General features: G+C 42.6%; 1 protein-coding gene across 14 annotated transcripts in view; it reads left to right on the top strand.

The window, feature by feature from the left end:
* The window catches only part of LOC118363380 (uncharacterized), a 160,060-nt gene extending 134,817 nt beyond the window's left edge, over positions 1–25,243 (top strand). For 12 of the 14 annotated variants that reach the window (XM_052488190.1, XM_052488191.1, XM_052488189.1 and 9 more), the window contains 3 exons: positions 16,876–17,094; positions 17,215–17,331; positions 23,686–25,243. In XM_052488190.1, the coding sequence (XP_052344150.1) occupies positions 16,876–17,094; positions 17,215–17,331; positions 23,686–23,945 (596 nt within the window). In that variant the 3' untranslated portion in view covers positions 23,946–25,243. Of the gene's footprint in view, positions 1–15,419; positions 15,759–16,432; positions 16,682–16,875; positions 17,095–17,214; positions 17,332–23,685 lie in introns of those variants that run through there. The other 2 variants (XR_008087478.1, XR_008087477.1) reach the window with 2 other exon arrangements.
* Positions 25,244–27,012: the final 1,769 nt, after the last annotated feature.

Raw genomic sequence — 27,012 nt, 5'->3', positions numbered from 1 at the left:
AAAGGCATCTTGAATGTTGACATGCACTTGTGATCAAATGTTTTTCGGGGTGCAAAATGCTCCTTTGACTGCTTACATACATTAAACTTAGGTATAGGCATCCCACTGGCTGGACATATTCCGGTGAAACTGGAGGGCGCGCAATTAAAATAAATAATCGTTAATATTATGGATATTAAACATGTAGGTACATATAAGTGTCTTATATGGGCTGAATGCTTAAATTCTTGTTCATCTAACCGCACTGTCCGATTTACAGTAGCTATTACAGTGAAAACATACCATGTGATTGTTTGAGGACGGCGCCCCACATTAAAATATTTTTCCACCGGCACAGGTTTCATACATTCACAAATAAAGATTTGTGTTCACTTACTTTTTGAAAATCTTCCTCTGATTTGTCATCCAAAGGGTCCCAGCTATAACATGTAGTGTTGTTTTTGTTAGATAAAATCCTTCTTTATATCCCAAAAAGTCAGAGCCCTCGGAGCCCTCGATTTGAGTAATCCACTCGTTCAACATGCTGAGAAAGAATCTGAAAATCTACCCCTAAACTTTGTTTCAACAAGTCAAAATACGTTTCTATATACTCCTCAGATAACCTGAAATGTAATCAAACTATAACATTTCTTATGGAAAGAAGTATGTTCAATAGGAATCCGATTTTAGCAGGTGCGTCCTGTCTTCATGGCGCGCCAAAGTCCAACACGAATTTCCAAGACTGTGTCCCTTTACTAAAACTGATATTTCTTATTCGTTTTTGACGTTACAACCTTGAAACCTTGTACATAGACTGCTGCCACCGTGTGGAAGCCATAGGAATTGCATCCAGGGAGCTCATTTTCAATATGACCTTACTATTGCATTTCTAAGAGGATGGTCTCTCTCAAAAAAAGAAAATTCTGGTTGTTTTTTCTTTGGATTTTCTCCTACTATATTTATTGTGTTATTCTCCTACATTATTTTAACATTTCAACAAACATCAAAGTAGTAACAGTTGTCATTCACTGCAGAAGTCTGTGATGGAGAAGATGTCCCTGTGGTGTACAATTCTGTGAAACACAATCCTTACTGTAATAGTCAATGGCAGAATGGGTCAAACAGTTTTATGAAGCAAATCTTTTTTGCATCCAATAACAAACCTAATTCAGCAAGGTTTGAGCCTCCAGAAAGTGGTATATTAACCCAGTCCATTATGAAGTCATGTTATTGTGTCGAGCCAACAGCTTCAACCCAAAGGAATCAGTTGGGGCCGGTTGAAGACACCAGAGAGTCACAAACCACTATTAGGGAAACATTGGACTTTGATCTGGTGGTCCTCTCTGTTTCACTTCTTATTTCTCTCACCTCTGTCTATGCTCACACATTTTGTAAAAAAAGTAAAATAAACAGCGTTTCCGCTGTGGATTGAGCTGCAGCCTCTACAAGAAACGTTAAGTCTCCAGCACAAACATGGGGTCTATTCAAGATTCAAAATGGCACATTTGACTCTGTACAGTAGTGTCAATGAACTTTAGTTTGGGGTCATTTGGACCCCACACAAAAAATATCTACTTCTACCTACAGTAATTTGATAAATAGGTCCTTCATTTGTTATTATGTCTCCAGAGAAACCTACATACAAGTTATCCATACCACCAGAGGGTGGAGGGGGACCCGCATCAGTTATCTTGACCAGATAGAGAGATCACCTGCAGAGAACAGTCCCGTAAGCGCCCCATGTACTCTCCTATGATTGTACTTTTCTGTACCACATGTCGTATAACTGTACAATACCAAAACTGACATTCTTCATTTTAGGGATGGTGTCATGTGTCCTCCAGATGTGACGCCTGGCCTTCTGGACAAATAGGGCATTCCTGGTTTCATCAGACCAGAGAAATGTCTGAGAGTCTTTAGATGGCTTTTGGCAAACTCCAAGCGGGTTGTCATGTGCCTTTTACTGAAGAGTGGCTTCCTTCTGGACACTATATCATAAAGGTCTCCACAGGGGAACTCTAGAGCTGTCACAGTGACCATCGGGTTTCTTGGTCACCTCTCTGACCAAGGCCCTTCTCCCCCGATTGCTCAGTTTGGCCGGGTGGCCAGCTCTAGGAAAAGTCTTGGTTCCAAGCTTCTACCATTTAAGAATGATGGAGGCCACTGTGTTCTTCGGGACCTTAAATGCTGAATTATTTTTCTGGTACCCTTCCCCAGATCTGTGCCTCGACATAATCCTGTCTCGGAGTTCTATGCACAGTTCCTTCGACCTCATGGCTTGGTTTTTTCTCTGACATGCACTGTCAACTGTGGGACCTTATATAGAGAGGTGTGTGCCTTTCCAAATCATGTCCAATCAATTGAATTTAACACAGGAAGACTCCAATCAGGTATACAAACATCTCAAGGATGATAAATGGAAACAGGATGCACCTGAGCTCAATTTCGAGTCTCATAGCAAGACCTTGTAGATCTGAAGACCTTGTAGATCTGTAATCCAGAAACCAGCTACCCTCTGATTGTACAGATTGCTGTGTTGGTATATTTTCTGATTCTTTGAAATTATACCATGGGAAGTGTTCTATGAGTGAAACTTGTTAAGGTATTTGGGTTGCTATAACATTTGGTTTGAAGTGCCTTTGAGGGTTTGTTCATGCTTTATGAAGGGTTGCGCTTCTCAGGCTCTGCACACTCCTTGATTGCATCCTACCTGGCAGGTTGCTCCTACCAGGTGATGTGGAGAGGATCTGTGTCTGCACCACATGCTCTCACTGCTGGTGTCCCCGAGGGCTCGGTTCTAGGCCCACTCCTCTTTTCTATATACACCAAGTCACTCAGATCTGTCATCACTGCTATGCGGATAACCCTCAACTACTCTTCTCCACCTCCCCTTCTGACACCGAGGTGGCGACACTTATCTCTGCGTGCCTGGAAGACATCTCAGCTTGGATGTCGGCCCACCATCTTACGCTCAACCTCGTCAAAACAGAGCTGCTCTTCCCACTCCAAGACCTCTCCATCATGGTTGATAACTCCACGGTGTCCCCCTCCCAGAGTGCAATGAACCTCTCAGGATCAATGGATGAAGTCAAGGGGTGTGAATACTTTCTGAATGCACTGTATGTTAACTGCACCTTATCCAACTGGACAAAAATATTGGTGGGTGAATGAGGCTATTCACACCCTGTGTGTTCAGTAGCGGTGCATGGGAAGCCAAGCCAGTAAAACAGCCATATTACAACCTACATACAGTATGTTGTGATAATTGCGTTGTTTGCTCTATAACCCATTCGCACATACTCCACTGTCATACATAAAAAGGCGGTGACTGTCACGTTCTGACCTTAGTTCCTTTGTTATGTCTTTGTTTTAGTTTGGTCAGGGCTGAGTTGGGGTGGGTTGTCTATGTTCCTTTTTCTATGTTGTGTTTGGCCTGGTTTGGTTCTCAATCGTTGTCTCTGATTGAGAATCATACTTAAGTAGCCTTTTCCCACCTATGTTTCGTGTGTGATTATTTCCTGTTTAGTGTTTTTTCATTTCACCTTACGGGACTGTTCGTTTGTCGTTTGTTGTTTTGTCCAGTGTTCAGTTATTTTATAAAAAATATGAACACTTACCACGCTGCGCTTTGGTCCTCACCTTATTCCACCACAGACAATCGTTACAGTGGCAACAAAAAGACAACAGCCACAGAAATTCAACTACACATACATTTGCTTCATCACAAAACCGGAGAGCAACATCTGTCCGGGGAAGTTCACAAAGCAAATATTGCATTTCACAAACAGTTATATGACCTGCAGCATGGTTTACCAAGGACATTTTTTAAACAGTTTACTAAACAACTACAGATTTAGAACCACAGAGTTACCGCAAATCAGCACAAAGATAACAGGAGCACTGCCTCCGCTATTCCAGCACCATTTCAATTTAAACATGTAAACATTGTCACTATGTGCCGTTTTAGGGTGAGGATCATAGCCCCCTCTCTCTCTCTCCCACCACGGGTTTGTGACGGTCATAAATACCTAAAACTCTTTACCCCACTCTGACAAAACGAAGGTTAAGAATTCCTTTATAACGTCAAAAGGTTGAATAATGTAGCAATATTTCTCTATTCCAACCAGTTCTAGTGGTCCATGCACACTTCAGGAACAGTCATATCGAGATTGCTTCATTTGGTCATCCCATGAAGGACATGAAACACACATTACTGTGTCTTTGGTTGCATACACTTCTCAATTATGGGGTTTGCATCTGAATGTTGTATACAATATATGACTAAATAGGAAACTATTTGTGTGAAGATGTAATGTGATGTTAGCCTTCTAAACGAGATAATTGTTTTCATATGAAGTCTGAACCAAGTCAATGGCTATTCCCCGTGAGCACAGCAATTACACAGCGTCATGGAACGCCCCCTTTTCTACTTCAGTATAAAACCCACTTCCGACAAAATGTACATTAGACCAAAACGTGCCAGGTGATGTTGGTGTGTGAAGTGGTTCAAACTACAACTCTACCAAAGGACAAGACCAGGAAACGTAGAAGCTGTCCCTACATGTTGAAATGGTTGGCAACTCTACCAAAGGACAAGACCAGAGAATGTGGAGATCATTCCCATGTTGAAATGGCTAAGAAATCTACAAACTAAAGAACAATTATTCAGGCTGCAGCTGTTAAAGTACTTTTGTCTAGTAAACGCATCTCATCTAAGAACATTTCCGAATGGTACTCTGACGTATCCATTATAACAACCTGATCTCAGATGGACGCAACCAGAGACTTTCTGTCGACAATCTATCCAACAGATTGAACGGTGATCGCAGACAAGGACAACAAAGGCATACACTTGTAAATGTGTAAATTGCCATTTTTTTCCGAATGAGCGATTGTTCATTTTCAAAGTATAAGCATTTCCATGAGTGTAGTGTATGTACCGGCGATTCACTCTGAGATTCCCGCTCTTGAGCTGGCGCCACCCTATTCCTTTGTCGTCATATTGGCTTAGCCCACTAGAGACTTTTCAGTGTATCCTGTTGGTAACCAATGTGAAACTATTGTGTGTTTGTTTATGGAATTCTGTGATTGATTGTATATGACTGATTCATGATTTATGATGCTAGGGTTCGTGCAGATATCCAAGGGTTTGCGACATTCAGGACATTCAGGACATTCAGGACTGAGATTGATGAGTTAATAATACATTAATAGAAGACTGTAATCGATAGATTATGAAAATATCTGAAAAGTTAATTTGGGAAATAGAGACTCTATAAACATTTTCCCGTGGTGCCCCGACTTCCTGGTTATTTAAAGTTAAATGATTAGTTGAATCAACTAAGGAATAATTACGAATAGAGAATTGATTTGATCATATAGCAGTCTTCACATTTAATGATAGTCAATGCTACATCAAATCAACAACGCTATATATGCTTAGTGTAATACACTGTAAACAAACTTGAAGCTACCAAAAACCATTTAGCCAAATCAATGTTGCAAAATATCAAATCAAATTGTATTTGTCACATGCGCCAAATACAGCAGGTGTAGACCTTACAGTGAAATGCTTACTTACAAGTCCTTAACCAACAATACTTTAAGAAGTTAAGAAAAAAATTAGGTGTGAAGTAAAAAATAAATAAGTAAAAAATAGAAAATAGAAAATAAAAGTAACAAATAATTAAACTGCAACAGTAAAATAATATACAGGCGGTAGCGATACAGAGTCAATGTGCGGGGACACCGGTTGACGCTACCCATTCCGGTAGCGGGATAATTGTCATCAGCAACCGCTGAATAGCATAGAACCACAGTCAAATAATATTACAAAAAAATATTCATATTCATGAAATCACAAGTGCAGTATTGCAAAACACAGTTTAGCCTTTTGTTAATCCACCTGTCGTCTCAGATTTTGAAATTATGCTTTACAGCGAAAGCAATCCAAGAATTTGTGTAAGTTTATTGATAGCATAACATAACATTATGTACACTAAGCATTAAGTAGCTAGGTCAGGAAAATCAGCAAAGCAATCAAAAAAATTGTTTACCTTTGATGATCTTCGGATGTTTTCACTCACGAGACTCCCAGTTACACAACAAATGTTCCTTTTTTTCCCATAAAGATTATTTTTATATCCAGAATACCTCAGTTTGTTTGTCGCATTATGTTCACAGGAAAGAGCGGTCATGACAACGCAGATGTATATTCCAAATAATATCCATAATGTCCACAGAAACATGTCAAACGTTTTTTATAATCAGTCCTCAGGTTGTTTTTAAAATATATATTCGATAATATATCAACCGGGTCAGTAGCTTTTTCAATTGGACCGGGAGGAACAATGGCCGCTTTACTTTGTAGTGTAAAACTCACTCTGAGAGCCCCCAGCTATCCACTTACGTAATGTGATCTTTCACGCTCATTTTTCAAAATAAAAGCCTGAAACTATGTCTAAAGACTGTTGACACCTTAGGGATGCCATAGAAAAAGGAATCTGGTTGATATCCCTTTAAATGTAGGAAAGGCATGCATAGGAACAGAGAGGTTTGAAAGTAAGAGGCACTTCCTGATTGGATTTTCCTCAGGCTTTCGCCTGCAATATCAGTTCTGTTATACTCACAGACAATATTTTTACAGTTTTGGAAACTTTAGAGTGTTTTCTATCCTAATCTGACAATTATATGCATATTCTAGTTTCTGAGGCTGAGAAATAGGTAGTTTTAAATGGGTACGTTTTTTTAGCCAAAAACGAAAATACTGCCCCCTAGACGCAAAAGGTTAACGTGACAATGCATAGATAATTAACAGAGAGTAGCAGCAATGTAAAAGAGGGGTCTTGGTAGCCTTTTGATTAGATGTTCAGGAGTCTTATGGTTTGGGGTAGAAGCTGTTAAGAAGCCTTTTGGATCTCAACTTGGCGCTCCGGTGCCTCTTGCCCTGCGGTAGCAGAGAGATATGTCCACGACTAAGGTGACTGGAGTCTTTGACAATTTATAGGGCCTTCCTCTGACACCGCCTGGTATAGAGGCCCTGGAGGGCAGGAAGCTTGGCCCCAGTGATATACTGGGCTATACGTTACGTACTACCCTCTGTAGTGCCTTGTGGTAGGAGGCTGATCAGTTGCCATACCAGGCAATGATGCAACCTGCCAGGATGCTCTTGATGGCGCAGATGTATAACCTTTTGAGGATCCCATGCCAAATCTTTTCAGTCTCCTGAGGGGGAATAGGTTTTGTCGTGCCCTCTTCACGACTGTCTTGGTGTGTTTGTACCATGATAGTTTGTTGGTGATGTGGACACCAAGGAACTTGAACCTCTCAACCTGTTCCACTACAGCCCCGTCGATGAGATGGGGGCGTGCTCGGGCCTCCTTCTCCTGTAGTCCACAATCATCTCCTTTGTCTTGATCACGTTGAGGGAGAGATTGTTGTCCTGGCATCAGCCGACCAGGTCTCTGACTTCCTCCCTATAGGTTGTCTCGTCGTTGTCGGGGATTAGGCCTCCCACTGTTCTGTCAAACTTAATGATGGTGTTAGAGTCATGAGTGAACACAGAATAAAGGAGGGGGTGGCTGTCCATGGGACTGACTTTAGTGTGTGTGTGTGTGTGTGTGTGTGTGTGTGTGTGTGTGTGTGTGTGTGTGTGTGTGTGTGTGTGTGTGTGTGTGTGTGTGTGTGTGTGTGTGTGTGTGTGTGTGTGTGTGTGTGTGTGTGTGTGTGTGTGTGCGCAAGTAAAAACATTTTTTTTATTCACTACTTGTAGACTAGTTGAATGCCAATGCCAACCTCCTCTCTTTCATGTTGGCAAAACAGTTTATGGCTCTGTCATACAGTACAACTTTAGTTTTTTCCGTCATAGGCTACCTAGCTAAAATGCTTGTTAGCCTAACTTCCTCACATGGGAAACAATGAACCAGCTAAGTTAGCTAGCTAGTTAACGTGCGCCTACTAGACTCAAAGTAGAGTCGAAATTCAACGGCTCAGATATGAGACATGTGTGGCAGAGTCTACAGTCAATCACGGATTTCAAAACGAAAACCAGCCCCATCGTGGACTCCCATATCTTGCTCCCAGACAAACTAAACAACTTCTTTGCTCACTTTGAGGACTATACAGTGCCACTGACACGGCCCGCTACCAAAACCTGTGGGCTCTCCATCACCGCAGCCAACGTGAGTAAAACATTTAAACGTGTTAACCTTCTCAAGGCTGCCGGCCCAGACGGCATCCCTAGCTGCGTCCACAGAGCATGCACAGACCAGCTGGCTGGTGTGTTAACGGACATATTCAATCAATCCCTATCCCAGTCTGCTGTTCCCACATGCTTCAAGAGGGACACCATTGTTCCTGTTCCCAAGAACGCTAAGTTAACTGAGCTAAACGACTATCGTCCCTTAGCACTCACTTCAGTCATTATGAAGTGCTTTGAGAGACTAGTCAAGGATCATATCACCTCCACCCTACCTGATACCATAGATCCACTCCAATTTGCTTACCGCCCCAATAGGTCCACAGACGACGCAATCGCAATCACACTGCAAACTGCCCTAACCCATCCGGACAAGAGGAATACCTATGTAAGAATGCTGTTCATAGATTTCAGCTCAGCATTTAACACCATAGTACCCTCCAAACTCGTCATTAAGCTCGAGACCCTGGGTCACGAACCCGCCCTGTGCAACTGGGTACTGGACTTTTTGACGGGCTGCCCCCAGGTGGGTAGTGTAGGAAACAACATCTCCACCCCGCTGATCAACACTGGGGCCCCACAAGGATGTGCTCTCAGCCCTCTCCTGTACTCCCTGTTCACCCATGGCTGGGTGGCCATGCACGCCTCCAACTCAATCATCAAGTTTGAAGACGACACTACAGTGGTAGGCTTGATTACCAACAACAACGAGACGGCCTGCAGGGAGGAGGTGAGGACCCTTGGAGTGTGGTGTCAGGAAAATAACTTCACACTCAACGTCAGCAAAACAAAGGAGATAATCATGGACTTCTTGAAACAGAAGAGGGAGCACTTCCCTATCCACATCGATGGGACAGCAGTGGAGAAGATGGAAAGTTTTAAGTTCCTCTGCGTACACATCAACGACAAACTGAAATGGTCCACCCTACAGACAGCGTGGTGAAGAAGACAAAACAGAAATTTGGCTTGTCACCAAAAACACTTTTACAAATGCACAATCGAGAGCATCCTGTCGGGCTGTATCAATGCCTGGTACGGCAACTGCTACACCCACAACCGTAAGGCTCTCCAGAGGGTAGTGAGTTCTGCACAACGCATCCCCGGTGGCAAACTACCTACCCTCCAGGATACCTACACCACCCGATGTCACAGGAAGGCCAAAAATATCATCAAGGACAACAACCACCCGAGCCACTGCCTGTTCACCCCGCTATCATCCAGAAAGCGAGGTCAGTACAGGTGCATCAAAGCTGGGACCGAGAGACTGAAAAGCAGTTTCTATCTCAAGGCCATCAGACTGCCACTATACTGACTCAAATCTCTAGCCACTTTAATAATAAAAAATGGATGTAATAAATGTATCACTAGTCACTTTAAACAATGCCACTTTATATAATGTTTACATACCCTACATTACTCATCTCATATGTCCAGTATATACTGTACTCTATACCATCTACTGCATCTTGACTATGCCGTTCGGCAATCGATCATCCATCCATCGATCATCAATAGTACATATTCTTGTTCATTCCTTTACACTTGTGTGTATGAGGTAGTTGTTTTGAAATTGTTAGATTACATGTTAGATATTACTGCACGGTTGGAACTAGAAGCTCAAGCATTTCTCTACACTCGCAGTAACGTCTGCTAACCAAGTGCATGTGACCAATAAGATATGATTTTATTTGATCTAGGCTACATATTAAACTTCAATCATCTCAGGCCAGTGGCATAACATATTAATTCATGGTTAGATCAGAACCGCTGTCAAAATCATTGGTCTGTACAGAGAATTAAGTCCAAACCACAAGTCCAAATCCCCCTCTCTGTCCAAGTCTTAGGAAAGGGCTGAAACAGACACATTTTTAAGAAAATGATGTTTTGTATAGAAAGAGATTTGATTGGTCTGAAGCCAAATCCAAACTGGCCTCCCTTGGGGGACGTTTTGCTGCACTTGGACAACCCACAGCTCAGCTCAGCTCAGCTCAGCTCAGCTCAACACTGATTGGCTAATTATTTTATAATTGTTTTTATCAAGGGAGGCCAAATGCTTGCTGGCATCAGTCTATCAAATGCTACGTCGGCAAAATGTCATAATCTTTTGTTCCAGACAGCATCAGGTACATGGACTAGACATACGGAGACAGAGGGGTGCTATTTCCCTCGCTCGCACTGTGTATGTTGCGTCTACTACAGTCATGGCCAAAAGTTTTGAGAATGACACAAATATTAGTTTTCACAAAGTCTGCTGTCTCAGTTTGTATGATGGCAATTTGCATATACTCCAGAATGTTATGAAGAGTGATCAGATGAATTGCAATGAATTCCAAAGTTCCTCTTTGCCATGCAAATGAACTGAATCCCCCCAAAACATTTCCACTGCATTTCATCCCTGCCACAAAAGGACCAACTGACATCATGTCAGTGATTCTCTCATTAACACGGGTGTGAGTGTTGACAAGGACAAGGCTGGAGATCACTCTGTCATGCTGATAGAGTTCGAATAACAGACTGGAAGCTTCAAAAAGAGGACTCTCCCCAGACCTTAATCCCATTGAGAACTTGTGGTCAATCCTCAAGAAGCGGGTGGACAAACAAAACCCCACAAATTCTGAAAAACTCCAAGCATTGATTATGCAAGAATAGGCTGCCATCAGGCAGGATGTGGCCCAGACGTTAATTGACAGCATTCCAGGGCGGATTGCAGAGGTCTTGAAAAAGAAGGGTCAACACTGCAAATATTGACTCTTTGCATCAATTTCATGTAATTGTCAATAAAAGCCTTTGACACTTATGAAATGCTTGTAATTATACTTATACAGTATTCCATGGTAACATCTGACAAAAATATCTAAAGACACTGAAGCAGCAAACTTTGTGGAAATTAATATTTGTGTAATATTTGTGTCATTCTTTTGGCCACGACTGTACAGTGGTCCCCGCGACTTTGACAGAGGCCCCAATCAGTAAGAACTTGACTGGCCTGCACGGAGCCCTGACATTAACTCCATCGAACACCTTTGGAATGAATTGGAACGCTGACTGCGAGTCAGGTCTAATCGCTGAACACCAGTGCCCAACCTCACTAATGGTCTTGTGGCTGAAGAGAAGCAAGTCCCCGCAGCAATGTTCCAACATCTAGTGGAAAGCCTTCCTAGAAGAGTGGAGGCTGTTACAGCACCAAAGGGGGGAACAACTCCATTATAATGCCCATAATCTTTGAATGAGATGTTGGACGTGCAGGTGTCCACATACTTTTAATCATGTAGTGTAGATGTAATATTTTAGTGGGGGTAATTTGGAACTTCCTGCTCTTACTAAGCAGAATTTTTTTTCAAACAATGTAATGAGAACATTGCAGTAGCTTTTGGGGAACTTAACATCTCTCTTTCGGTCTCTCATTTTTAGGCATCAAGTTCTCACAGACTAAATTTAGTGTGATTTTCTTCTGTATCACATTTGATCTTACAGTCCTCATGCAAATCTATTCTCCAGATCTCTTGTTCACTTGTGTGTGGTGTATCTTACTCCTGTGTTGTATCTTATTTAATGCTTTATCGTATACATTACAACATTTTCATGCATTGGTCTGTGAAATGAAGAAGTGAGATCAAGGGGTTATTCAAACACTTCCTTTCACCTCCCTGAAATGACACAATCTATTGCGTGTTTTGGTCAAACATTCTAGTCACACGATGTGGCAGGTTGATTTAGTTTGTAATCCGAGTTTGGAACTTCAATAATGAATCCACTGATTGTGGTGTTTGGACTTTTGATGTCAGAAGAACTGTCTAATGGTAATATCCAATGTGTGCACTTGTTTGCACAATTTTTTTTCAATACTAGAACCACTGGGCCTCAGTGATCCCCTTCAAGCCAATGAGCAGTCACTTTGACTGCAACGTTCTCAGTGTAATTAACACATTTAATATACAGTTCATTCGGAAGTATTCAGAACCCTTTATATTCTCTACATTTTGTTACGTTACAGCCTTATTCTTAAATGGATTAAATCATTTTAATCCTCATCAATCTACACACAATACCCCATAATGACAAAGTGAAAACAACAGGTTTTTAGAAATGTTATGACATTTTATAAAAGAAAGAAATACCTTATTTACAAATGAGACTCGAAATTGAGCTCAGGTGCATCCTGTTTCCATTGATCATCCTTGAGATGTTTATACAACTTTATTGTAGTCCACCTGTGGTAAATTCATTTGATTGGACATGATTTGGAGAGGCACACACCTGTCTATATAAGGTCCCACAGTTGACAGTGCATGCCAGAGAAAAAAAACAAGCCATGAGGTCAAAATAATTGTCTGTAGAGCTCTTACAAAGGATTGTGTCAAGGCACAGATCTCGGGAAGGGTACTAAAAAATATCTGCAGCATTGAAGGTCCCCAAGAACACACTGTCCTCTATCATTCTAAAATAGAAGAAGTTTGGAACCACCAAGACTCTTCCTAGAGCTGGCCGCCCGGCCAAACTGAGCAATTGGGGGAGAAGGGTCTTGGTCAAGGAGGTGACCAAGAACCCGATGATCACTCTGACAGAGCTCCAAGGTTCCTCTGCGGAGATGGGAGAACCTTCCAGAAGGACAAACATCTCTGCGGCACTCCACCAATCGGGCCTTTATGGTAGAGTGGCCAGAAAGAAGTCACTCCTCAGAAAAGTTGCCAAAAGGCACCTAAAGGACTCTCACCTAAAGGACTCCTAAAGGACTCTCAGGCCATGAGAAACAAGATTGAACACTTCGACAAGTCTGGAGGAAACCTGGCACCATCCTTACGGTGAAGCATGGTGGTGGAAGCATGACACTGTGGGGATGTTTTTCAGCAGCATGGACTGGGAGACTAGTCAGGATCGAGGGAAAGATGAATGGAGCAAAGTCTCAGAATGTCCTTGAGTGGCCCAGCCAGAGCCCGGACTTCAACCCTATCGAACAACTCTGGAGAGACCTGGAAATAGCTGTGCAGCAATGCTCCCCATCCAACCTGACAGAGCTTGAGAGGATCTGCAGAGAAGAATAGGTGAAGCTACCTAAATACAGGTGTGCAAAGCTTGTAGCATCATACCCAAGAAGACTCGAGGCTGTAATCACTGCCAAAGGTGCTTCAACAAAATACTGAGTAAAGGGCCTGAATAGTACCTATGTCAATGTGATATTTCAGTTTCTTATTTTAAATACATTTGCTAAAATAAAAAAAACTGTTTTTGCTTTGTCATTATGGAATATTGTGTGTATATCTTTTTTAGATTAAGGCTGTAACATAACAAAATGTGGAAAAGTCAAGGGATACTTTCTGAATGCACTCTATAATTGAGCTGTAAACATGTATTTCCTTTTGATGTGGCATGAATACAACCAGTCTTGATGTATTCATCTGATTGCCAAATAAATCACTTCAAAAAGTAGGTTACCTTTGCAGGTTCGTCCAAAATATTTCCAGCATCTGAACAGTGTACTGTGCAACCGCCAACTTTCCTTCAATTCGCAAGTGACTGAAACTACTATCGCCCCTGAGATTGATCTGAGATTGGGTCTTTCTGTCAGCGGCCGTCTCAGTCAAATAAATATAAAAAATAATTTATTTGGACAGGCAAGGAGATCCCGTAGTCAGGGCCAGGCACCCTAAGGCCCACCAATAACGGCCCTAGCGGCCCTGAGTGAGAGGCTACAGTTTTTTCCATTCTGTGAAACCTATATGTTTTTCTGTGTCACACCTTGATCTGTTTCACTTGTCCTTGTGTTTGTCTCCTCCACCTCCAGGAGTAGCCCATCTTCACCATTATCCCCAGTGCATTTATACCTGTGTTCTCTGTTTATCTGTTGCCAGTTCGTCTTGTCTTGTCAAGCCTACCAGCGTGCTTTTCATGCTACTGTTTTTCCTAGTCTCTGTTTTCTAGCATTCCCAGGTCCAACATTTTCTGCCTGCCTGCCCTGACCTCGAGCCTGCCTGCCACGTCTGGAGGAAACCAGGCACCGCTCATCACCTGGCCAATACCATCCTTACGGTGAAGTATATGAACAACACAACATCTAAATTCTATACACTTGCCGTAGTGAGTCCTTCATTTAAAGATTGAACATGTTTTTTTACCATTTACAGTCTCAACATACAGCCATACTAACCGTTTCCATCTACAACATGGTATTGTGTCTAGCCAACAGCTGGAACCCAAAAGGAATCAGATGCAGCCAGTCGAAGACACCAGAGAGTCACAAACCACTATTAGGGAAACATTGAACTTTGATCTGCTGGTCCTCTCTGTTTCACTTCTTATTTCTCTCACCTCTCCTCCTCTCAAATACCTGTCTTTCTACCTCGCTCTCACTTCTTCATTTGTTTTTCTAATTATCACAACCTAAAATGGAGTGAAAGAGCCTACTTATTGTGAAGAAGAAAGTAGTGTCTTCATGTCAGTGTTGGACAGCAGGGTGTGAGAGCTGACCACTGCCCTGACACAACGGATGAGGTGTTATATTCTCAGGCGCAAACATCTCTTCTTCACACTCAAATGTAGCCTCACTTATCACATACTATATTTGACATCCTGTCTAAATCCATCACACAGGAGACATGTAGCCAGCCTGGCTATTTATATAATGAAGAAGTGAGACTTTGATGACGTGGCCCTTCCTCTTTCCTCTGAGTTAGAACCTATGATTAGGGTCAAAATTATACTTCTTCTGTTACTCTTCACAAACTGGGTGAATTCTTCTGAGTGGCAGGAACAGCTATCTCTCATATTATCCTTGCATTGGTTTTTGTTTGTGCCGTAAAACATTGCCAGATTATGGAAATTCAGCTCTGAATAGAAAATAGAGGACTTTGTTGAAGTACCAAAGTTAATTTGATAAACTGAGACCCTGCATTGTAAAGAGACATGGAGGCTGTTTTAGGACTGTTGGTGATCTCAGCAGGAGTGTCTCATGGTAAGAAACATCTTTATATGTGTTGCTTTCCCTCTTCTTTTATGCAGAATATAATATCAGGAGTCTTCTATACATGTAGCAGAAATGACGGATGGTGATAGACAATATTCAGAACACGGTAGAAGACAGTTGTCCCATGATAATGATCACTGACTTAATGATCCCTATGATGATGCTGTTGGTTTGGTTGTACTGTTAGTCACTTATATCATCATCTGTAAAATGATACATGACTTGACATGTGTTAGAACAGTGATAGTCACTACAGTGTCTGTTTTTCTTCTTGATCTTCAGGCTTGGAGACTTCCTGTGATGCTATACAGAATGGATCTCAGTGTTATGGAGCTCTGGGAGGAACTGTCTATCTCCAGCTGGTGACTGATGCCACGAGGTATGATGAACTCTCATTTTGGAAAGGCTCAACTGGTGCTAAAACAGAGATACTCAAAATGAAGAAGGACAAATGGGTAATAAAATACACCCCCATTGAAGACAGAGTACACTTCTTTATAAACAATGGGACATTGAGGTTAAATAACACAAGAAGGAATGATTCTGGTGAATACCTGCTCATAAAATATTATTCAGAAGGGAAATTATCAGGGACCAGAGAACTACAACTGTTCATCAAAGGTAAATAACAGATAATAACTTGCAAAATAATGATTACAAATGATAACTTTGACAAGCTATTGCTCTGGATAAACACAAATATGTGACTACCTAATAATACAAATAATGAGAAATGCATTTTATGTGTAACCATGGAGTCATTTTTATTTTCATATGTCACGAGATCTTCACATTTAGCTGCCACCGATCCATGTTTCTGTTTTCCATTTGTTATGTCTTGAGTGTACACACCTGGTTCCCATTGTTATTATTAGGTCCCGATTTCTCCCTCTGGTTCCCATTATGTATTGTGCGTGATTGTTCCTGTTATGTGTTATTGTTGCGTGTTAGATTTCTTACTCGTACATGGATTTATTGTACTGTTATTTTTCCAGAGTAAAGTGCGTTATATTTACTCAGTTCTGTTTCCTGCGCTTGACTCCTTCCTACCTATCACCACTGACGCTGACATCACAGTCTCTGAAAATACTCATCTATCCATCAACATTAAATCATCTGTATTTCAAGGGTGTCCTGCTCCTCTGAGGGGGTGTGTCATCCCTGTCACTCAGTCTGTCATCTGAATCTGCAGCTCCTGTCGACTACAGTAGTTTCTGTGGCTTTAAAGAAGAATGGCTGGTGTTGTGTTGTAATGTGTTTTTCCCTCTTACTACAGTTACATACTTCCCCCACAGCTCCAGTGTCCAGTCCTCAGCTGTCCTCTGAGTGTCTGTCTCATGGAGAGATGAGGGTGTCCCCTCTGAGGGGGATGGTCCCCAGTACAGCTGGACTCTGGATGGACAGACACTGAACGACACTGATGCCCTCCTGATAATAAGACAAACACCATCACTCTGAAGAAAGGCCTGTCCGGAAATCTCACCTGTACCTCAGAAACTACATCAATAGTGATACTGTCAGCAGGAGAATCTCACACTGTCCAGGTAATCTACTGTTCAATTTACTTTGTTAAAAATACATTCTGATCAACAATATCAATGATTAATGATGATTATAATGATCAATGAGAAATAATATCAATAAGAATTGACCTGTTTCAAAACAGCACTATCCATTTGCCAGTATTTACATGTAATTCAGATACGAATGTGATTACTGTTGTTTGGATTGCATACAGGGCTGATATATGTTAACTGCACCTTATCCAACGGGACAAAGATATCAGAGTGGGTGAATGCCACTGGTAATACCCTGTGTGTTGAGTCTACAACAGTGGTGACTGTGACTGAGTCTCCCACCATTAAAATCTTCACAGGTAAGGGCCAGGGGCATGACACCCTAATGAACTCCAGACCCAGCAATCCCACTAACACCACTCAGACCCTTTGGATTTTTAGTAAGTGATCATGCTTATTCTGATGTATTATTGCTATCATTATCATTATTATCATTAAGATGTTTTTATAATGGAGCAATCTTCATTCTTATATGTTGTTGTGTCTGCTTCCTCTCTTAGCCACAAAGTACATAGGGATGGCAGCAGGGTCTCTGGCAGGAGTGGTCCTTGTCTTATTGATGGTGTTGGCAGTTTACTGTATCCAGAAGAAAAATAAACCTCCTTCAAAGGCTCAAGGTTAGAGGACATTTAACTGTAGATCTTCATTTTACTCAATTACTACAATTGACCATGTCAGTCTGTCAGGGAGATATTTAGACGTAATCTCTCTCTCTTTCTGTCTCTCTCGCACTCTCTCACTCTCTGTCTCTCTATCTCTCTATCTCTCCCTGTCACTCTCTGTCTCTCACTCTAACTCATTGTCTGTCTCTCTCTCCCTCTCCCCCTCTCTCTCTTTCTCTCTGTCTCTCTCTCTCTCTCTCTCTCGCTCTCTCTGAGAGCCAGGTTTTCCTGTGTCTCTGTCTTTCTCTCTCTGTCTCTCTCTCTCTCTCTGTCACTCTCGCTTTTTCTCTGTCGCTCTCTATCTCTCTCGGTCTCTATCTCTCGCTCTCTCTGAGAGACAGGTTTTCATGTATCTCTGTCTTTCTCTCTCTGTCTCTCTCTGTCACTCGCTTTTTCTCTGTCTCTCTCTGTCTATCTCTCTTGGTCTCTTTCTCTGTCTCTCTCTGAGAGACAGGTTTTCATGTATCTCTGTCTTTTTCTGTCTCTCTCTCTCGCTTTTCTCTGTCACTCGCTTTTCTCTGACTCTCTCTATCTCTCTCTCGACTCTCTCTCTCTCTGTCACGGTCTCTCTCTCTCTCTCTCGCGCTCTCTCTCTCTCTCTCTCGCGGTCTCTCTCTCTCTCTCGCACGGTCTCTCTCTCTCTCTCGCGGTCTCTCTCTCTCGCGGTCTCTCTCTCTCGCGGTCTCTCTCTCTCGGTCTCTCTCGCGCGGTCTCTCTCTCTCGCGGTCTCTCTCTCGCGGTCTCTCTCTCTCTCGCGCGGTCTCTCGGTCTCTCTGTCTCTCTCTGTGTCACTCTGTCTCTCTTGCTTTTTCTCTCTGTCTCTCTGTCCTCTCTTTCCTCTCTGTAGCCTGTGGGACAGTGAGTGACAATGTCTACCTTACACCATGTCTCCTGCAGAATGATGATGTCAACATCTTTAAGATTCTTTTTTTTACTCCAGTGCTAAACTCTTCAGTCCAAAGGTTGATGAGTTTAGGCCCTGAACGTTCCACATGCTAACTGATAGTGATTTCATGTTGCAAAAAAAGAATAGCAGTCAGATACAGTATCTACTAACTATTAAGTTGTTAAGAGTAAGATAAACAGGATAACAGCTACAATTTATATATATATATATATATATATATATATATATATATATATATACAAATTGTAGCTGATTAAACAGCTCCTCCAATACATCTGCAACACACACACACACTGTACAAAAAGTTTACTTGTTCAATGAATATATATATATATATTGAACAAGTGAACTTTTTGTACAGTGTGTGTGTGTGTGTGTTGCAGATGTATTGGAGGAGCTGTTTAATCTCACTCAGTCCTACATGGTTCTCTTGTCCTCTGACGACCTCCGTGTAGCTGAGCTGGCCCTGTGGAGTGGAGGGGGGCCAGGTCTGGGCCGATGGAAGTGGTGATGCTCTGGTGGTGGGTGGGGCCTGTGGGATGCGCTGGTCTGGTGGGGCGTTGAGGGGGCCTGGGGCTCCTTGGTGGTGCAGTGGTCTGGTAGGGGTCTCTGGGTGGTCCTCTGTCCAGTGCGGCATGGAGTCTTTGTCTACCAAGTGACATGTCCTTTAGAGACTTTGCAAACACTCCTACTGTCTGCTTCCTCAGGTGGGAGTGGTCGTGCAGATGCTCTGGAGTGATTATTGAGTGGTGAGCAACGTGCACGTTCGGGAGTAGGCCACACCCTCTGTTGATGTCAGCATTGACATTCTGAATGGTACGGGATGAAAGTGTTTGCGGGGCAGCAAAGCGGAGATGATGTGGGAGTTGGGAACCGCTCAGAGGCTCTCTCCTCTACTCTGTTGGCCAAACTGTCTACTCTCTCCTGCTCCTCTTGCAGGTTGTTGGTGCTGTAGTTAATAACAATGTGGCCTAGTGTGCCAAAGTCAGGCTGGAACAGGATGTGGAGGGCATCTTGTGTTTTTGGGCACCATATTTTGGACACCGTGTAATTGGGGAAGAGTTTATCCTTTTGGATGAAATTCCCATTTGAGTCAATGAGGATGGCCACCTCAGTGGGTTTTACCAGACTAGTGCGTTTACGGTCTGTGGCTGGGGTACACAGGGGTACACTCTCTCACTGATGAGCTATAGGTGTACCTACCATAGGAGTTGGGACCCTTTTTTGTTGGTTATGTTGTCATAGTTGTGCCTGGGGGGGCATATGGGGGAGCAAATGCTGTCAACTCCAGGCAGGTGTCCCCCTGTGTGCTGACAGTGTCAAATTCTTGTTCGGTTCTGGCATTTAGGTCACCACAGACTAGTACATGTCCCTGGGCCTGAAAATAGTTTATTTCTCCCTCCAGGATGGAGAAGCTGTCTTCATTAACCTATAGCGTCGAGCAATCCCGTGTTAACAACACTGTCATCTCAGATTTTCAAAATATGCTTTAACCAAAGCTACACAAGCATTTGTGTAAGAGTATGGCTAAGGAAAAAATACGAAAATGCAGTCACTTACAACGGCAAACTTTTTTCCAAATTAGCTCGAGGCCGAGGCTGCTGGCAGACCTCTGACTCAATCCCCTCTCATTCCCCCCTCCTTCACAGTAGAAGCCTGAAACAATGTTTTAAAGACTGTTGACATCGAGTGGAAGCCTTGGGAAGTGCACAATGACCCATATCCCACTGTATATTCAATAGGGGCTGAGTTGAAAACCTACAAACCTCAAATTTCCCACTTCCTGGTTGGATTTTTTTCTCAGGTTTTTGCCTGCCATATGAGTTCTGTTATACTCACAGACATCATTCAAATAGTTTTAGAAACTTCAGAGTGTTTTCTATCCAATACTACTATATGCATATATTAGCATCTGGGACTGAGTAGGAGGCAGTATACTCTGGGCATGCTTTTCATCCAAACCTGAAAATGCTGCCCCCTATCCATAAGAAGTTAAGATTATTTCCTTTTGAATTTCTAGCCAAATGGAAAATGTTCCAGTTTTGATTCATTTAAATTGAGTGAGTTAGGTCTGCTCTATACCAAATTAGCATACGCCCTGAATCCCATCCCTGTTTCACACCTCGTAGTTTGGTGGATGGGACTACCAGCTCCCTGTAACCTAGAGGGCAACCAGTGTGTCCGTCTCCTCTATACCAGGTTTCTTGTAGATGAAGTACAGGTTCCTGCTCTTTAGGCCAAAGGCAGATGACAACAGGCCTTGGATATTCCAGGATGAGAGAGCGAAGACTTTGTGTTATATAAAGTGTCCAATGTTGTAGGTCGTGTGGTTTGACCTCAGGCCAGTAAGTATGAGCAGAGCCTGCTGAGCATCTGGTACATGCCATTGGCTTGGGCTAGTGTAAGAGTTTGGGTTGGGCCTGTTTGCCTGTTCACAGCCTGGGCGTATGTGTGACTTCCATGTTGAGGCCCTCTTTGCGGGGGTGGGGTGCATGGGGTGGGCAGGAGTGGCATAGGTCTGATCTGAGGGGGCCTAAATGGGGTGTGGGCATGGTTGACGTGGGGGGTTGATTTGTGGGGGTGTGGATGTGTCTGGGGGTGCTGTGGTCTGGATGTAAGTCCTCTTGGCGTGGGTCCTCTATGTGTAGGTCCAGGGGGGGTCCTGCAGGTCTTGTAGGGTGTCTCGCTGGTCTGGGTGGGGTGTCTATTGATTTGTTGCTCCTGTGTGAAGTGTTGGGGAGACGTTTGAGAGCGATGTCCTTTAGAGTCCGGGCAAAGGGGCGCACTGCTGCCTTGTAGAGGTAGACCTAGTCATAGAGGCTGTTCAAGTCCAGGGTGGAGTGGTGGTTTTGGTTTTGAGGCACAGTCACGAGAAATACTTGCGTTTACCCACTGTATTGTGGCAGGGTGGAAATATTTTCGTGGTAGCAGGGTGGAGAAAACCACTTGTGCGTTGGGGAAAGTAAAAGAATCCTTTTCAATCACTCCCTTCAGTGCTGTGGCCACCCTTTCCTGCTGTGCTCTCAAGTCGTTTGTGCCTGTGTGTATTATTATGTGGCTGGGTGACCCTAGGTGGTCCTCAGACAGAAGGTCGAGGGCGCACTGGGTGTTTGGACACCAGAGCTTAGACACACTGTTTTTGGGAAAAAGTTTTTTTTCTTCTATATATTTCCCATTTGAGTCCATAAGGAGTACAATCTGTGTCTTGTGTTTGTCCTCAGTGGGTGGGGGGGTTGTCAGAAGGGCTATCAGGTTGGCTGACAGTGGAGGTGCTCAGAGGGGGTGAGAGCCGCTGGGCTTGGAGTTTTTCTTTTGTCTGTTCTGCTGTGATGTCGACTCTTATGGTCAGGGTCCGGTGTGGACTGTTCTGCTGTGGTGTCAAGACTTTTGTCGGGTGCTGAGGTGGGCTGTTCTGCTGGCTTCTCTGCGGGGGTGGCCACCACTCTAGTGGGTTGTTCTCTGTCACATGCCATCCCCCTCAACCTCTCCTCCAGCCCCCTCAACCTATCCTCCATCCCCCTCACCCTATCCTCCAGCAGTCTGATCCTCTCCTTTAGTGCTCTGTTCTGCTCCTGCTCTTTCTCCTGTTGAAGTTGACTCACTACAGTCCAGAGTGCAGATATGTCTCTCTCCACCTCCAGCTCTCCGGGTCTGGTTAAGGGAGTGTTGTTGTGCTGGACTGTTGTCTGGGTCTGTGCTGTCTGGAGTGTAATCACCTGCTGTTCCAGCTCCACCTGCCTTACCTCCAGCTGGGTGAATTTATCCTTCATTTCAATGAGGGAGTGGTAGTCCGTGCTGGGAGGTTGACTGTCCGCTGGGGGTTGCTCGTTTGTGGTGTTATATAATGAAGAGGTCTGGTCTGACCCGCTCGGGGTGGTGGTATCTTTATCAAGGGAGAGCTTCTCCTTCTGGGCTAATTCTTTAATTTGGTGAAAGTCTAGCTGAAACTTTTTGGGGTTAACCTGTACCATTACTGTTCCGGACATAGAGGTTTATATTAGCTGACTCAGTCCTCGTTGTCAAGTATCCTGAGTTTCCACCCCTCGTTAACCCCTCCTCTCTTAACCTGTTGCGACGAGCAATCCCGTATCCGGGAGCGTAATTATAGCCTCAAGCTCATTACCATAACGCAACGTTAACTATTCATGAAAATCGCAAATGAATATATTGGCTCACAAGCTTAGCCTTTTGTTAACAACACTGTCATCTCAGATTTTCAAAAAATGCTTTTCAACCATAGCTACACAAGCATTTGTGTAAGAGTATTGATAGCTAGCATAGCATTAAGCCGAGCATTCAGCAGGCAACATTTTCACAAAAACAAGAAAAGCATTCAAATAAAATAATTTACCTTTGAAGAACTTCGGATGTTTTCAATGAGGAGTCTCTCAGTTAGATAGCAAATGTTCAGTTTTTCCAAAAATATTATTTGTGTAGGAGAAATTTCTCCGTTTTGTTCATCACGTTTGGCTAAGAAAAAAAAAACGAAAATTCAGTCATTACAACGCAAACTTTTTTCCAAATTAACTCCATAATATCGACAGAAACATGACAAACGTTGTTTAGAATCAATCCTCAAGGTGTTTTTCACATATCTATTCGATGATAAGTCACTCGTGGCAGTTTGGTTTCTCCTCTGTTCAAAATGGGAAAATGCACGCACCTGGAGATTACGCAATAGTTTCGACGGAGGACACGAGCGGACACCTGGTAAATGTAGTCTCTTATGGTCAATTTTCCAATGATATGCCTACAAATACGTCACAATGCTGCAAACACCTTGGGGAAACGACAGAAAGTGTAGGCTCATTCCTTGCGCATTCACAGCCATATAAGGAGACATTGGAACACAGCGCCTCAAAAATCTGGTTCACTTCCTGTATGAAATTTCATCTTGGTTTTGCCTGTAGCATTAGTTCTGTGGCACTCACAGACAATATCTTTGCAGTTTTGGAAACGTCAGTGTTTTCTTTCCAAAGCTGTCAATTATATGCATAGTCGAGCATCTTTTCATGACAAAATATCTTGTTTAAAACGGGAACGTTTTTCATCCAAAAATGTAATAGTGCCACCTAGTCGCAAGAAGTTAAAGAAAATGTTGAAAAATGCAGGAGCTCATCTGATCGTGACCTCTGCTCTCTCTATTTTGCTCTCTCTCTCTGTCTCTCTCTGTCTCTCTCTCTCTTTCTCTCTCTCTCTTTCTGTCTCTCTCTCTCTCTTTCTGTCTCTCTCTTTCTGTCTCTCTTTCTGTCTCTCTCTTTCTCTCTCTCTTTCTGTCTCTCTCTCTCTCTTTCTGTCTCTCTCTCTTTCTGTCACTCTCTCTCTCTCTCTCTCTCTCTCTTTCTGTCTGTCTTTTTGTCTCTTTCTCCCCTCTCTCACTCTCTCCCTCTCTCTCGCTCTAGTTATCTCTCTTTCCACAGTTAAGGGTGACAGCCAGGATGTGGAATACGCTGATGTCAGGATACTGAGGCAGGAAATGAGACAGAAGGAGAGGGAGGTGCCGGTGGAGGTGGAATATGGGCAAGTGAACGAAGCGTGTGGTCCCCAGCAGCCGGTGGAGTTGGAGTATGGACAGATTACAATATTAGAGGGTCCCAGGAGGAAGGTAGACATGCCTGAGGAGGAGTATTGTATGTATGCCAGTGTACGGAAAGGACAGTGAGCAAGGTACTGTCTAGATAGAATATGGTAGAATAGAATGAGCCTGAGAGTTGAATCACTGGGAGTCTGAGTTGAATCACTGGTGCTTCGCTCAAATTTCTCCGTTCTCTTGAAGTGTTCACTTGTAGTCATGGATTTGAAAAGGATGCCGAAAGCAATCCTACACCAATCCAATGCTTTGACATATATGTGGAGAGTAGTGAACAAGTGCATGTTTCAGGGGAAAGGAGAGATTATTGGGAATCAACCCCTGAGAGGCCCAGAGTTGACACAGATGACAGACATGTTGAATCATGTTGTCTTAGTTACAGTTCCAGCTGTGTGTTGCATGTTGATGCGTGTCAGTACATAGTGTCTGTTTCCAGGAAGTGGAGACATTACTTCTGTTTTTCTTGCCCACATTTCTTTCTTTCCAAACTGTTTTTACACTTGGTTGTGTTGTGGTCACTTCTTGCTTTCAGATGTGTGATATGTCACAAAATATTTACTGTTTTTGCTGTGTGAATACATCATTCTTGAATTATTCTCTAAAATTCAATACTGTTTAAAGAATTACTGAGGGGTTTGTAATAATTGCATAACAGGAATTCATCAGGTATCATAGGCTACTTACTAATTTCCAACGCCTTAAGTCAGTTCTTTAAAGCATGTAGTCCATCTCCCTAAATGGATCCATATATGATGTGTAGGTACTGTGTGCTGTATAAAGGTATAATGTACTATCTTAGATAAGATCACAAATGTATGTACATACACTAAATATGTGGATGCCAGTCCTCATAGACAAACAACAAATGAGTATATTTTATTTTTTTAACAAATATGATTTATTTTTGAGCTTTTGCAATCACATGTTAATATTGTACAATTTTCTCTTCTTCAAAAATACAGTACATGGCAATATCTTTTCACACCATCAACATATTTGTTTCCACATCTTTGGTTTCGCAGTTTATAAAGTTGCTAATGCATTTCCTGTTTGAATCACATTATTTCCAGTCGAGAATCCCCTCAGCCAGAGGTAATCAACAGACTGAGTGGCTGAAAATATTATACTGTGGCTTTTTTGGAGACATAACGAAGTATGGTGATCTCCCCATATGTACTCGAACTAAGTAATTATGCTGCATATCAAAATAAGACAAGAACACATTGCGAAGAGGATGTTGAGAAATTAGGATACTGATGTTTCTAACAGTGTTGACAACATTGACAATCATTTCTCATGCTTCATTGTTGATGCCATTGTGTGATGAAAAAATTGTGATTTGATAATAAAAGCTTGTTTTTTAAAAGCAAGCAACTGTTGGTGCCTGAATTATTTGATTCTGAAGTATAGAGGTCAGAGGTCATCCCATCTGAGCAGTAATAAACATAGTCATTATGACTCATCATAGGTGAACTCTCCATAACCCCAGGCTCACAAATGTACCCCTGTGGTTACCGATCTATAGGGCAGGTGGCCCAGATATGCTGCTCTAACCATCTATCTAACTAACATCTTCCTCTGATATCTTCATGTCTTCTGGTGTCTCCTATTGGACAATAATCAGGAAGTAAGTGGCTATAAAACCATATACTTTTTACAGCAATGCAATGAGCACAGTCCCCATCAACATGTGATGCAAACAGCTTAGATAAGACTTGGATAAGTCTTTGATCCTGTTTAAACCCTGCAACATTTATAAGTTTGAGCAATCATGAAACTTTTCCGCTTGTCTTTTTCGGCTAAAACAAGTGGTTTCTCTCCTTGGTGATCACGGATGTCTTCGTTGGCACCTACAGAGTATACAGCAGTGGATTTCAAATTTGTTTTCAGGTTTCTATTAGGCAAAATCTGACGCAATCAACATCTATCTGTAGCTTATTTGCTTGTAAGGTCGTTTGCAACACAGTTTTCAGCCGATCAGCAAAGTAAAACTGTATTCATTTCAGTTTGATCTGGGTGGTTATTTATTTTGCTCACACTGCAGTTTTTTTGGTGTGAGTGTCACGACTTCCCGCCGAAGTCGGCTCCTCTCCTTGTTCGGGCGGCGTTCTCCTCTCCTTGTTCGGGCGGCGTTCGGCGGTTGACGTCACCAGCTTTCTAGCCATCGCTGCTCCATTTTTCATGTATCCATTTGTTTTGTCTTGTTTTCCACAACAGGTTTGTATTTCCCAATCACACTGCATGTATTTATTCCTCTGTTCCCCCTCATGTCTTTGTGTGATATTGTTTGTTACGTGTCATGTTTGACGCACCAGACATGAAAGGTCATGTTACCTGGCTGATATCTCATAGAACTCAACGCTTAAGGTCTCAGACCTTATTTTCAGCGTTTATCCCCCAAATCCCATTCTTTCCCCATTCCTTTCCCCCATAGGAATGTCTGAAGGAACCAGAGGTAACTCATGTCTGTTTTTTAGGACTACAAGCTGGCGAGCTAAATTGACAAACAGGCACATACAAGAAATAAAAGGCCTGACAGACTTTCACTGCCCAAACAAAAGGACTAGTGGAATCAGGCTTGATTTCCTATTCCTAATATTTCAGTAAATATACATTCTCTCAACATCTCTTCAATTTAACATCTTCACAGTTCCTCAAAACCAATCATACTTTTCTTACAAAATATAGAAAACATGTGATTCAAAACATTCATGTTATTTTGCAGTTACAAATTAATTGTATTCAGAAAATACAGTATCAACACATAAGCAGTAACAGTTTCTTTATACATTTGCATAGTGTAACATGTGCTTCTCTCTCAGATCTATACATTTAAGCAGGCAAGTCAGTTGAGACCAAATTCTTCTTTACAACAACAGCCTACCCCAGACAACACAGGGCCAATACACACACCAACCTATGGGACTCCCAATCACAGCCAGATGTTATGTAGCTGGGATTTGAACCAGGTATTGCAGTGAAACCTCTTGCACTGAGATACAGTGCCTTAGACCACTGCGCCACTTGGGAGTCAAGACAATTATGCCTATATCAAAACACAAAAAGTAGTATTATATTACAGGTGTGTAGTGACAGATGCATGTAATAGTATTTTCATCACATAATTGAGGTCCATTAC

Source organism: Oncorhynchus keta, chromosome 30, assembly GCF_023373465.1.
Source record: "Oncorhynchus keta strain PuntledgeMale-10-30-2019 chromosome 30, Oket_V2, whole genome shotgun sequence".
In the NCBI taxonomy this organism is placed as follows: domain Eukaryota; kingdom Metazoa; phylum Chordata; class Actinopteri; order Salmoniformes; family Salmonidae; genus Oncorhynchus; species Oncorhynchus keta.
This window is presented reverse-complemented; position numbering and strand designations above follow the sequence as displayed.